A 15018-nucleotide genomic window follows, 5' to 3' on the forward strand; every position below is an offset into this window, starting at 1 on the left:
GCTCTACCAACTTAATCACCCCCAGTTCCTACCCCGAGGCAACCAGTCATTTACTTTCTGACACTGGATTTGCCTGTTCTGGACATTTCACATAAACGGAACCATAGAATACGTGGTCTTTTGTGACTGGCTCCTTCCATTTAGCAGAATGTTTTCAAGGTTCATCAACACAGCCTGCTGTTCAGTCATCCCTCACTAACCCCCATGCTGGCCTGGTCGCCCCACATAGCCTGCTTGTTCAGTCGTTTGGTGGTCTCTCACTAAGCTCCCTGCCAGCCTGGTCGTAGGCAGCCATCTTGTGAGGGTGTGAGGGTTAATTCACATATTACCGATTTATTATATAGGATTATTACAAAATATTCTGTTATTTCCTTTGAAGTGACAGTTCAAGAAAATATATTCTCAATACCCAAGTCTGAATAACCAGTTAGTCTGTAAGCCCTTCTCTCAAAGTGAAAATGGTTCCATGAAAAAGCAGTGACTTTAACTCGTTGCACAAGCACTTGTCCCTGAGATGACAGCATTCTTCGCTATAAAGCAGAAGTGCTTCATGCATATTACCCATTTTATCACACAGAATATTAGAAAGGCACAGAGTGCAGGGTTGAGATATAGTAAATTAGCCATTTTTACTATTTCTTCAAGGACATTCTTAAGCAAAACTGGCCCTTTTTCGCTTCCTTTGAGTGTGATGGTAAACAATGCAATAACTACTGGTACAACCTGGGGCAACTGCCTTGCTGTGCACTGAGGACCTGCTGCTTTACCCACCATTGCCCACTTCAATGCAAATGTCACCACAAGTGGAAAGAGCAAATAAGGCCACAGTATTATCATGAAGATCACTTCAACCTTGTGTCTCTCCTGAAAGGGGTTTAGGGAGCCCAGAGTCTGCAGACCTCATTTTGAAAACTGCTACTCTACCAAAACGCAAAGGTCCTTCAGGCAGGGATTTTCGTCTGTTTTGTTCACTGCTGTATCTAGCCCCTGGGCCTCGAACAATGCTTCGTGTGTAATAGATGCTTAATAAATATGTATTAAATGATAACATCTGTAATTACTTTCAACTGCTTAGAAATAAAGCAATAAAATTCAGAATATTTGCAGTTTTTTGGTATAATTTAAAATTTTATAGAATGTTAAATATTTAACCAGGAAATAAATTATTTCTTTTGGCAAAGGCATTTAACTGCAGGACGGTAAGAGCAGCAGGGAACTTTCAAAACCATACCAACAGTGTCTGCGCTAGAAAGCAACAGCTTTTAGCAAAGGAAACCAGCCCTGCCCATTCCCCCCAAAGTGGGACACTGCCTGTGACCTAGAAACGGGTGCAAAACCAGGAAAGGAGGGAAAGATACTGAAAGTTCCCACCTGCACGTACTTGCCCCACACTTTCTTTTCCGCCCCTCGTGTCTGCGTATGTTTCACAGAATTTGGAAGAATTATGCACAAAATGAACAGGGAGTAAGAGTATAAGGTGGGACACAAAGGAATTCATAATAAGTAATTTAAATGTTTTAACTTTTGAGATCTAAATGAAGAGACTTTTATCTCAGAAACAAAGCAAAGGACCTCAGTGCATGGTTTACATACATACTGTGAGTGCTATAGATGTGGATGTTAATGAAGCCAATGGTAGTACAAAAATTGCTGCATGATAGTTGTTCTAATAAAATATTCCGGTTAGTAGGGAGTTACCATATAGTACACTATTTTTTAATGACTAAGAATTAAATAAATACACCACTCTTAAGCTGAAGAATTCAATAACTATTTAATGACTCCAGAGGCATTTGAGAATCTCAGTAAACTGTAGGGAGTCGTCATTAGAGAAGACTTATCAGTTAAGAAGGTCTGGTAATGGTGTTTAGTGACCACGTAAATTACCAGCTCTTTAGTTTCTAGTCCTACTTCTGCCACTCAGTAATTAGCTGGCAACAGATAAATTCCTTAACTTCTTTTAGTTCACTTTTCCCTTTTTCCCAGAAATTCAGAAATGGTTAGAATATGAAGGTATGTGAAATATTTTGGGTCCTTTGAAGATACTGAGTCAAGAATAGGGAGTTAAATGTGAAGATTATCCAGAATATAAAATATCCCAGTAAAATTTTAATCTCTAATTCTGAAATAATAACCTATAAATTTCTCCTACCCTATAAAAAACCTCCAAAGAAAACCCCAACCCTTGTATCTGCTTGGCCTATAAACCCTGAGATAAAGGCCGAAACTGATACAAGCCACCCTAGCAGTTTCTGAATGGTTTACCAACTATGTACTTTAGCATCTGCATCACTTGGCCTTCACAGTAACTTTGTTATAGGCAGGGCAGAAAGAGCCGTTTTTATTCTCCAGATGAAGAAATTAAGGTTTAGAAAAATTTAGTGCTTTAACTTAAAGAGTCAGCACTGGGATTCGGGGAGGTCTCACAAGCTCAATTGTGTTTCCACGTTGCACTTACTTTTCTGAGTGAAGGGAGACAGGTGGTCCCCCCATCAGCATTTCTGAAGCCCTAACAGTGGGCAAAAGTTATCCAGCTTCTTCAAACCCTGAACAAACCATCCTGCTCAACTCACCTGTAGCTTCACAGCAATGACCACGGAGTTAAGATCTTTGTCCATTTCTTTGAGCATGACCAGCTTCTTCAGGGTCAAGCTGAATAGCCTGGACAAGTTTAGAGAAAGAAGATCCAGTCAGACGTAAGGAACTTATGAGAAAAGTTATTGACATTCTGTCGGGGAAACACGGCTTTATCTCAAGTAAAAATGTCAGAATGCCATTCTCAGTCCAAACTGTGTCTTCCTTTAGTAAATGAACACCCGCCCCTTTTATCTAACTGTTGTACTTGAGAAATGTCAAACAGGTACATTATCCCATCAACCTCCGGGGTGCCCATACACATCAAGCCAAAACCAACATGTATGGTATTGAAAGAACAGAAAACAAGATCAATGGAATAGACCAGAGCAGGGGTCCTCAAACTTTTTAAACAGGGGGCCAGTTCACTGTCCCTCAGACCATTGTAGGGCCAGACTATAGTTAAAAAACAAACAAAACTATGAACAAATTCCTATGCACACTGCACATATCTTATTTTGAAGTAAAAAAACAAAACGGGAACAAATACAATATTTGTATTTGCATGCGGCCCGTGGGCCATAGTTTGAGGACCCCTGGACCAGAGCATACAGAAACAATCCCACAATTATACAAAAACTTGATATAAGAAAGGGCAGTATTAAAATAACTGGGAAAAGAATAAACTCTGAAATAAGGAAATTTGGATCCTATCTCACACAATATATAAAAATAATCTCTTGGTGGATATTAAATATTTAATTGTAAAAGGCAAGATTTTAGGAAAAATATGGGCAATATCTTTCTGACTCTGAGGTAAGAATGGATTTCTTAAATAAGACACTGGCCGAAACCGGTTTGGCTCAGTGGATAGAGTGTCGGCCTGCGGACTGAAAGGTCCCAGGTTCGATTCCGATCAAGGGCATGTACCTGGGTTGCGGGCACATCCCCAGTGGGGAGTGTGCAGGAGGCAGCTGGTTGATGTTTCTCTCTCATCGATGTTTCTAACTCTCTATCTCTCTCCCTTCCTCTCTGTAAAAACTCAATTAAAAAAAAAAAAAAAAAGACACTGAAAACACTGAGAAATTCAATTATATTTAAGTTAGTGGCCCAGTGTACAAATTCATGCATACGGAAAGGAAATTAATTAGAAGAAATATTTTAATATCGCTATTTGCCCTTCCCTATAATAGAAGTGTCAACCAAATTCACGATCGATAATGACAGACCGAAACACACGTGTGTGATTGGTGCCAGCGAGAGCTTTATATGTATCGTGCATGTGCTAATCAACATATATATATATATATATATATATATATATATATATATATATAGAATAAACTTGCTTAATTAGACCTGCTTTCTGATGTAACTAAACTTTTTCCAGCTCAGTGAAGCACCCCAACTTCTCTTTCAGGTAATTGTCAGCAACACAGCAGTTAATATCAACACGAAGCAGATTATTATTATAGATCACGCAGGGAGAACAAAGGGTAAAATATTTAACTGCAGCAGTTTTTGACTATGTTCTGCACAGTGAGAAAGGTCCACCGTTTCTTACTTCTTTTCAGTTGGTCAAGGTCCACCGTTTCTTACTTCTTTTCAGTTGGTCAAGTTTCTAAACTTTGTAAATCTCGGTTTTCCGGCTAATGAAAAGAAAATAGGATTCTACCGAGTCTCCTATCTACCTACTCCAGGACTTCTGTGAGGATCAAATGAGAGGAGGCACAGGAAAACGCTTCACAGACATTTGGTAAAGTGTGAAATGTTTGCACCTGGCTATAAAGCAAGTCCTGTTCCTGGGCTGAAGAAACTGCAAGGAGGCTAGTGGTCGCTAGGGAGAGGAAGTCGGCACTGCTACGTGACATCATTACCCAGTGCCCACAGCGACTGTTTCCAGGCTAGGCTGGGCTGTGGGCTGCATTTTGCGCCTTGGGGTCTTGGCAGTGTCAGCTGCGATTTGGTGGGCTGTTGGCTCTGGGGTGATGGCGGGGCCTATGTCACACTTGGGGGAAGCTGAGTGTTGCTTTGTGGGCGACAGGTCCGCGGTGCCATTTCTCTGTGCGTGTAACAGCAGCTCCTGCATTGAGCGTCTGCCCCCTGGTAGTCAGTGTGCATCACAACAACTGGTCAGACGGTTGGACACTTAGCATATTAGCCTTTTATATATATAGACTGGGAATTTCTCTTCATATGGAGACACCACAGGATTAAAACACAAATCATGAACTTGGAAAAGATATTTGAAACTCATAATACTGATAAAGGATCTAGTATATAAAAAATTCCTATAATTCAATAAGAAAAAGACTGGCAAACCAACAGAAAAGTGGGTAAAAAGATATAAACAGATGTTTCATGTTTCCAGAAACGTCTAGCCACTAATGGCTAATAAATACTAGTATACAAAAATATGCTCAAAAAAAAATATGCTCAACCTCATTAGGAATCAGGGAATTGCAAATTGAAATCAAAATATCATTTTACACCCACAAACTTGGCAAAACTAAGTGTGGGTGAAGATGTGGTGTAATGGGAACTCATATGCTGCTAGTGGGAGTATCAGCTGGACATTTAGGCACTTAGGAAACTGTCAGGCATCATCTTGTGAGGCCATGTGTGAAATCCAGGATTCAGCGATTTCGCTTTTGGAGAATGCTTGCCCTGTGAACCAGGAGACATATACAAAAGTGTCCATAGTCTGCATGAGCTATATGACTGCGGGTAAGTTACATCATCTTCCCATGCCACTATTTCCTCATCTGTAAAATGAGGATTGTCATATCAACCCAGAGGGTTGTTGTGAGGATTCATATGTATAAAAGCACTGAGAATAGTACCTGTCCCACAGTAGGCTCTCAGTAAACTAGGTATTACTTGTGTTATGCGCATCAGAACCCAAATGTGCACTGTTAGAAGAGTGGGCGATAAACTGGGGTATATTCATACACTCAAGTGCTATCATCCTGCAGTGAAAATTCAACATGCATTAATCTCAAAACACAATACTTAGTGAAAACAAAGTTGCAGAAGACTACAAAGAGTACGATACTGTATCAAATTCAAAACCAAGCAAAAATAAACTACAAATTGTCTTGGGAAGTACATAGAGGGGAACCTGTAAAGAGCATGAAGATGAAACATAAGATGAGGTTGGCATGTGTGAAGGAAACAAAGAAGGTGAGTGTGTCTGCCCAGTGAATGGGGAGAGCAGTAAGATGCGAGGTTAGAAAGGCAAATGGAGGCTGGTTTTGATGGGAGGCCAGTGAAGAATTATAAACAAGTGAATGATATAAAATAATTTGTGCAAGCTCACTCTACTGCTGTGTGAATAATGGGCCATGGAAAGGAGAGGGTGGAAACAGGAGGACCTGTCGGAGGCTGTTGCTGGGGTCAGGTGAGAAGAAAGGAGGTTTGATCCGGGGCAGTAGCAGTGGAGATGAACAGAAGGGTGGAATTCAGGAACATTCTGGTAGAACTGATAGAACTTGCTGATAAACTGAATGAGGGTATGGGGAAAAAGAAAGCTCAAAGAGGTTTCTGAGTTTTTGGCTTGAGCAACTGAGTGGATGGATGGTGGTATTTATTGTTTACTGAAAGGAGGGAAACGGGGAAGTTTTTTGGTGATTAGGGCAGAAAGTCAGGTCATTATTAAGTTTGAGACAGCTTAAATATCCAACTGGGAAAATTAAAGTAGGCAGCTAGCTATGAGTCCTGAGATCTAGGGAAAGATTAGGCCAGAGACACAGCATAAAGATGTTTAAAGCAATGGAGATCGCTGAGGTCTTCACAGGAAAGTTCCAATTTTAAAAAAAAGCTAAGACCGTAACCCCAGGCGTGTCAATGCTTACAAGTCTGGTAGCAGAGAAAGGGCCAGCGAGAGACTGAGAAGCTTCCAGTGAAGCAGGGGAAGAATGTGCCCCAAGAACCTAGAGAAGAAAATGCTAAGATGTGTCAAATGCTTCTGAGAAGTAGCCAAGGTCAGAAAACTGATCATTGATTTGGCAAAACGGAGAATACTGGGGACCACAATAGGAGATGCTTCAGTGGAGTAGTAATAAACAAAAGCTTTGAAGTATCCCTTCCCCCTCAGAAATGTGAGCAGTTGCAGATGAAGGTGAGGACAGAGAACAAGATTCAAGCTGGCAAAAAAGAGCAGTGTGGTCCCGAGAGGGAGCTCTGTGGCCATGCTGACCAGCATGAGTCTAAAACTCATGTTTTCTAGCATTTGGCTGCTTATTAAGATGTCAGGACCAAATGGTCTTATCAAAGACCACTGTGGTTCTCAGCATTCCCCAGGGAAGAGAGAAATTTTTATCTGAGAATGTAGGGAAGAGAGGTGACTGGGGACCTGGATGGGTTAAGTCAACAAATATGTATATATTTTAATTTAAGTACCTCTGGTGTCACTAGAATGATATACAAGGAAAATGAGACGTAGCGTACAATTACCCAGAGTTTCAATTATGCCCTACCATATCATTATCCCCGGGTCATTGTACTGTTTTTCTTAATCCTTACCCGAGGATATGTTTTTTATTGATTTTAGAGAGAGGAGGAGGGGGAGAGAAACATCTATCAGCTGCCTCCCCAATGCACCCCGACTGGGCATTGAACCCAAAACCTTTATTTTATTTTATTGATTTTTTACAGAGAGGAAGGGAGAGAGATAGAGAGCTAGAAACATCGATGAGAGAGAAACATCGATCAGCTGCCTCTTGCACATCTCCTACTGGGGATGTGCCCGCAACCCAGGTACATGCCCTTGACCGGAATCAAACCCGGGACCCTTCAGTCCGCAGGCCGATGCTCTATCCACTGAGCCAAACCGGTTTTGGCCCCAAACCTTTTTAGTGTAGGGGATGATGCTCCAACCAACTGACCAACCCAGCTAGGGCTCCCTGTACGATTTTTATAATCACATAGATGAGGAGTTGATCCATTATCTCCTCCATAATGAGACTAGAATGATAAACTGAATAACACAAGGAAGAAATCTTTACTCTGCAAAGTTCAAAAAACGCACAGTCACAGCAAGAGGCTAGAACCAAAGATCTCTGATCTCATGTCCAATTGTGGAGGCATCACAGCCGTCCAGATCTTGGCGCTTCACAAAAACTGGAGGTTCAGGATGGAAACACCGAACTGCTGTCTGGCTCCCTTCCTTTTCTTTTCTTTTCTTTTTTTTTTTAAAATATATATTTTATTGATTTTTTACAGAGAGGAAGGGAGAGGGATAGAGAGCTAGAAACATCGATCAGCTGCCTCCTGCACGCCCCCCACTGGGGATGTGCCCACAACCCAGGTACATGACCTTGACCGGAATCGAACCTGGGACCCTTCAGTCCACAGGCCGACGCTCTATCCACTGAGCCAAACCGGTCAAGGCTCCCTTCCCTTTCTTATTTGCCTTCACTTTCCTTTATTCCCACCTCGCAACATCCAGCCTCTGGCAGATTTTAGAATGTTTACACAAACAAGAAAATTGGATAATTTGGATTCAAGATGTGTTTCTTTAGACAACATTTTAAAAAGTGGGACATGTTGGGGGCTGAAACAGCTTGTCATTTTACCTTTAAATTATACATTTTTAAGTATGGTATAACCACTGGCTTCTTTTTTTCTAGAGATAATTCCATCTTTCTCTGACCTCCCTATCCATCCCACTCCTCCAGACAGGACCCACATTTGCTTCCAGAAAAAAACACACACAGCTGCTATCAGGGTACAGGATAATCCCTGGGCATTCTTGATAAGGAACTTCAGAGAGAGGAACAAACGTCATCTTATTGTTTGAAACCACAAGGCTTCAAATAAGAATATGCTCCATACAGCTAGCTATTCAAAGACCTTCCACCTTAAAAAGGAGACCAGAATAAGAATGAACATTTTTTAAGTTCATTTCCTGGGACTGCAATGTATGAAGTACAAAATTTAGAACTATGATCTGAAAAGTAATTTAGCTGTAGATCAGAAATGTTAGAGACAATAGAATAAAAAATAAAATAAAATGAGCCTTATCTCAAAGTAATTATAAATGTTACATGGGCTTGAAATACTGGGATAAGAAGAACTTCAGGTCAGACTTTACCAATAACTATTTTCAAAGGAAGAAACACCATCATTTTTTGTATTAATTTGAAAGAAAACTAACTTGTATCATTTTTAGTATGGTTTTTAAGTTATTCTCTAATGGCAAATTTAATGGATATGCTTATACATTTGCCTAATACAGACACACACACTCTGTATTTCTGTGTCTCCCTCTTCAACTTTTCCAAGGGCTCCAAATAAAAAGGGTCATTTTATTTTGCTTTTTGGGATTATCTTATATAATAAAAGAGCTAATATGCTAATTAGACTGGATGGCGGAACAACCTTCCCGAACGACCTTCCGGAACGACCAGTGGGCAGGGCCGTGAGGCAGCCGGGGCTTCGAGGGCCAAGTCCCTTGCACAAATTTCATGCATTGGGCCTCTAGTATCTATATAAAATAGTATATTTGCCCTCCCCTCAATTGATTACCTATAAAATTTTAAGATTCCTTACATGGCTTCACACAATAGATGCACAAGTCTTACAAAATATATTTTTGTGAGTCTACATAACAACTTTCCCTCCGACAACTTCAAATATGCCTTATTTTCATCTCTGACTGTATTAATTTCCGAGGGCTGTCATTTGTTAATTACCACCAACTTGGTGACTTACAACAACAGTTTTATTCTCTCATAGTTCTATTGACTGGAAGTCCAAAATGAAGGTGTTAGCAGGGCTGTATTCTACCTGAAGCCTCTAGAGGAGAATCCTTCCTTGCCTCTTACACTCGGTGGCTGGTAGTCCCTGGCATTCCTTGGCTTATAGACATATCAATCACTCCAATCTCTGCCTGTCTTCCCATAACCTTTCCTCTTGTGTCTCTGTGTGTCTCAAAACTCCCTCTACTTTCTCTTATAAGGACATCAGTCACTGGATTTAGGGTCTACCCTAAATTCAGGATGACCTCATCTTGAGATCCTTAAGATCCTTAATTATATATCTGCAAAGACCCTATTTCCAAATAAGGTCACATTCACAGGTATGAGGGTTAGAACTTAGACACATCTTTTCAGGGGGCCACTATTCAACCCACTATATGGATGAATGTTCATCTGATGGGGGTCCTAAAATAAAGTGTTTGCCTCTCATAGACACTCACCATATTCTTCCTAGAATCCAACTTGACTTGGGGAAAGCTATCATTTATAGGAAGTCAACAGTGAATTGATGCTCTGAATGCTCACTTCCTAACTTATTTATTTTTATGTCCAAATAAGGATTTTTTTCTTTGGGAAGAAAATAAAGCAAATTGGATCTCTTCTTTCTTATCTAGCTGAGATTTCAAGTGGGAATTCATCCACTGTCCAATGTAATTAAAGGATCATTTTATTACTATTACCCACACTATACCATTCCTATTTCTACTTGAGTTTAAAACCTGCCACCTTTTGGAAAGGAGAGGAAGAGAGGGATAGAAACATAAATGATGAGAGAGAATCATTGATTGGCTGCCTCCTGCACACCCCTTACTGAGGATCGAGACTACAACCTGGGCATGTGCCCTGACCAGGAATTGAACTGTGACCTCCTAGTTCATAGGTCGATGCTCAACCACTGAGCCACACTGGCTGGACTTGGGCAGAGTTTTTACTCAGATGCTGGCCTCACCATTTCTGCAGTATTTTCTTGCTTCCAGGATTTCCATCTTAAATTTCCAGCCGTTCTTCTATCCCTGACCTCTCTTCTTTCTCACCTCTTACCCATAAGGCTGCAGTTTTTCATTGTCATTTCATTCCACTAAAGCCACCATGGAGTCTGGAGGAAACTCTTTAACAAAAAAAGCCATAATCTTTCAAGTTTCGCTCCTTCCAATTACAATTTTTAGGAGTCAACTTTCCTCTAGCATCTATCTGTTTCTGAACGCGTTTAGTAGTTTGTTATATTTTTCCAGATTTTCTAATTTTTATCTGTGGGAGGATTTGAGCAACCACTTCAATCTACCTTCTTTACTGGGAACTTCCTCTAATTCAACTGGGAATAATTTACAATTAAATGTACTTTTAAGGTTTTTAAGAAATAATATCTTATCTTTAAAGCATAGTGCTATAAACAAAAGATTTATAAGTGAATGTTTTAAAGTAATGGATATTAACATTTCAATGGTAAAGTCTTCATTGTCCTTAGAAATTTATTAAGTCAAGCAGTCCATGTGCCACATGTAATAAAGTCAAAGGCAGAAAAGGCTTTGGTCTGTTTTTCTATTTTAATGAAAAGGAAACAACATAAAACAAAATAGCCCAGGTCCCAAATTAAAGAAGCTAGAAACTGGAATTCTGATCCTAGAAAAATGAATCTTTTTCTCGCCTAGGAGTCACCACAACTCAGTCTGTTCTATATTTAGTAACAGGAGGACATGGGAAATAGAGCTCTTATTTGTTTTGGGTTTTGTTTTGATAGCCACAATGGTTATTTTGGGGGGAGGAGAAAGAAAGAATGTGGATTGAGTAAACTGTACCATAGATTACAGTATTAAATTCCAACCTTCGTATGAAATAATTACTATTTATATGACTCTAATAAAGTGTAAATATTTACAAATGTTCAATGCATAATAGGAACAGAAAAATAGGATGGGGAGAAGTGAATAAATATAAATAAGATAAGTTTTGCTCCCAAATCCTATATAATAAAAGCCTAATATGCAAATTGTCCTCTCAACTGGGAGTTCAACCTGGAGTTCGACTGCTCGCTATGACATGCACTGACCACCTGGGGGTGATGCAAAACATGGTGGGCTTGAGCGACATGGTGTTGGCAGTGAGCAGGGGCAGGGCTGCCACCGGCTCCTAGGCACTGAGGGAGCTGGGCGGGGGCCTGATCATCCTGCAGACAGCGACCTGCGGCGGTGGCGGGGGGTGGGGCCACAGCCTGGCTCCCAGGTGCTGAGGGAGCAGGGTGAGGGCCCAATGACTCAGGCATAGGGGGACACATGGGAGCCCAAGGGCCCAGGTGTCGCCCAGGGCCTCGAGGTCAGCTGAGACCTGCCCTTTCACACCAGACGCTCACACTTAGATCGCCGCCAGGCCTAGGGACTGCACCCGTGAACAAATTTCATGCACCAGGCCTCTAGTATTTTTATAAGGAACTAAATAGACATGTTTTAAAAAATCAATAGAAGAGGAACACAGGAAGTGGAATGGAGGTAAAAGTGTTGCTTATAGACCAGCCGTGGGCAAACTACGGCCCGTGGGCCGGATCCAGCCCATTTGAAATGAATAAAACTAAAAAAAAAAGACCGTACCCTTTTATGTAATGATGTTTACTTTGAATTTATATTAGTTCACACAAACACTCCATCCATGCTTTTGTTCCGGCCCTCCAGTCCAGTTTAAGAACCCATTGTGGCCCTCGAGTCAAAAAGTTTGCCCACCCCTGTTATAGACTGAGTACCTGATTCAGTAAACTTCACAATTCCAAATCACAGTGTTATGCTATGAGTAACTTCTTTTTTTTTAACCCTCACCTGAGGATGTGTTTTTTATTGATTTTGTGAGAGAGAAACATCGATGTGAGAGAGAAACATCGATTGGTTGCCTCCTGTACTTGCCCTGACCAGAGATTGAACCTCCAACCTAGGTATGTGCCCTGACCAGGAATTAAACTCCCAACCTTTTGGTGTATGGGACAATGCTACAACTGAGCTACCCAGCCAGAGCTGCTATGAAATGCGCTATGAGTAACTGTTTAAAAAGTGTCTCTGTGTGTGTGTGTTTACAAAGTATTACTGGTACACCGCAGAAAAAATACCTAATTTATTCTGAAAATATAAAGTGAAAAGAAACCTCTGGAGAGAATTATTGCTAAAAAGTCTGGGGGGGAAATGTGTGTATGTGGGTCCACCAACCTTTGAGCATATACTAGCTCTTTTGTGCTTCTTAACCAAATGGATATTTTACAATTTACATTGATTAAATGGACATCTTTCCATGTTAATAATGTTCCTGGACTAAATCTGAAGAATCTGTCTCCTCCATGGTATACAGGCATGATGTCTCTACTCAGTTGCCCTTTTTTTTTAAAAAAAAAAATTCTTGTTATTTTTAAAACTGACTTCTAAGGACTGCCCCTGCACCTACACAGTTTAGTGACCAGCCAATGATTCAAATCACACATCATGAGGCAGTTAGACTTCCAGCCTCTGCCCGTGGAACTGTGTAGGGGTTATGGAACACAAAGTTCAGGCCTGACCCAACTCTTACTTTCTGCTGGGCCCTCCTGCATCTCTGCACATTTATTCAACTTCCCAGCCAACGAGGGATATGTGGGTAACTTAAGACCTCTCCAGTCTTACCTGCATGTGTGCATAGGCTTCTAGTCGGTTGGGAATGCGCAGAGAGCTTTTCAAGCCTTTCTATGTCTGTGTCATTTCCAGGATCTCTGTTAAGTTTTAGCTCACGCACCAGTCTGTTACTTAACCTAACTGGGAAAGCTATTTAGGCTACCAGAACTGCCTTGTTCAGATGCCACGGAGATCATTACTCTTACTGACAATACCAATGGGCATGGGCTTTTCACTTTCTGCTCCAAATCAAGTGGGCTTCCTCTAGCAGCCAAATTGCTAATTTCCACGGTCTGCCCCACCCTGAGAGAACGACTACACTCATGGGGCGGTGAGTAATCCCAGGCCAGAACATAAAAAATTCCCACTGTTCTTCCTTGAAGGTCAGCAGTTTCTTATGGATAAATGCTTCCTGATTTGTTGTTTGCATTTGTTCTATATCCAGAGGACTGAAATTATTGTTTTTGACAACTCTGTCCAGCTTATTATTGTTTTTGGAGAAGTGATTTGCTGACTCCCTCACTCCACCCACCAAAGTCCTACCTCTGTCCTCAGCTACTTTTAAATCTTTCTTCAAGTGTGCCACTCTCACATGACATAAAATACATTATAAGTCCTGTGAGATCATAAAGAAAAATGACCATTCCTCATATCCAGTTGTCTTCCTACACTATTACATCACATACTTCTAGGACATGAGAAAGCAAAACATAACTTGCTAAAAGATGGTTTTAAAGAACTCTATCTGGTTTAAAAGTAGACCAAATGACAGTTTCTTTCAAGCCTTATCTAGGTATCAGGAGCAGGTTTCACCATGATTCATTTAGGAAAGCAAGCTGCTTGGCTATTTTTGTTTTCCTTTCCTATAAGTCATGCGTTCTCTCTATTGGTTCATATCTGAAGTCAACCATAAGCCACTGAAAGCTGGTTACCTGATTTCTATATTTATCTGCACAAAATCAAACACAAGAATTATTTCCCTGGCCCTAATATATCTGTTCTCTTCCTCACATGATACAGTTTCTCTTTGTAATAATAGAAATGGCTCCCACTGCTGTAACTTACCCTATTCAAACTGCAAAAATCTCACATGGCTGCTCTGGTCATTCAGCAAACTGGTATTATATTGTTAGTCTTCCCATTCTTTGATAAGAACTCAGGAAAAACTAAGTATAGTCAGTTATCAGAAAGAGGCAAACAGGAATCAAAGTTCAAGAATTTCTGACTCCTAGTTCTATGATTATAAACCTCCCAAAATTAAAAACATTTTTGAATCTTGCTGCTATGTTGATACTGTAAGTTTTTTTATTGCACACGTATATTTAACAATAGTTTTACATAGAATGCTAATAGCACTTCATATTATATAGAAGGATTTGAAATATTAATTTCATACCATATAGCACTTCTAAAATTAACTCCTAAATAAATCCATTACAATTTGTTTAGTTTAAAGTTTTAATGGCAATAATGGGAGGAAAAGAGTAAATCTGTTTTACATAACTGTATGAAAAATAAACTCAAAAACTAGTCAGTAAAGTTTAAAATGGCCTCCTGCTCCTGAAAGAAGGTGCTGCCCAATTCAGAGGGGTGATTTGACTATATCCAGTTAATCTCTGAACTGAAACTTCTGTGATGCAGGGTCATGGAATCATGGTCAGTCAGTCCCCTTTCTCCTGGACAGGGTACTGCCAATCTCCTTTACTCAGTAGCCAGGTCTTTTAATATCTGTAAAACAATTGCAAAATTCAAGTGTGTATTCTTTTTTCCAGCTTCCTGGTAGACTTCTTTTACTGAACTAATCAGTTATTTCAAGGCTGCATCCATCCAGGTATAGATCTGCAGCTCCCTGGATGGCAAGTTCCCATGGGAGAACTCATCCATGCAGTGGTGGCACCCATTGTTGGTGAAGACACAGCAGCAGTAGGCACATCTCCCAGTAGACTGGCTTCACCAGTTCCTTCCTAATTTCCTCCTGGGTGACATGTGACTTCACTTCCATCTTCCTTCTATGGCCCAGGAGATGCTCGCTGTGATCTCTGACCCCCGCAGCAAGCACAAGA

At 40.6% G+C, this 15018-nt stretch overlaps 1 protein-coding gene across 2 annotated transcripts in view; it reads right to left on the reverse strand.

The window, feature by feature from the left end:
- Nucleotides 1–15018, reverse strand: part of PACS1 (phosphofurin acidic cluster sorting protein 1) — a 97362-nt gene that overhangs the window by 34253 nt on the left and 48091 nt on the right. For both annotated transcript variants that reach the window (XM_036326569.1, XM_036326568.1), the window contains exon 2: nt 2574–2661. In XM_036326569.1, coding sequence (XP_036182462.1) covers nt 2574–2661 — 88 coding nt within the window. The remainder of the gene's footprint in view (nt 1–2573; nt 2662–15018) is intronic.

Source organism: Myotis myotis, unplaced genomic scaffold, assembly GCF_014108235.1.
Source record: "Myotis myotis isolate mMyoMyo1 unplaced genomic scaffold, mMyoMyo1.p scaffold_m19_p_10, whole genome shotgun sequence".
Classification (NCBI taxonomy): domain Eukaryota; kingdom Metazoa; phylum Chordata; class Mammalia; order Chiroptera; family Vespertilionidae; genus Myotis; species Myotis myotis.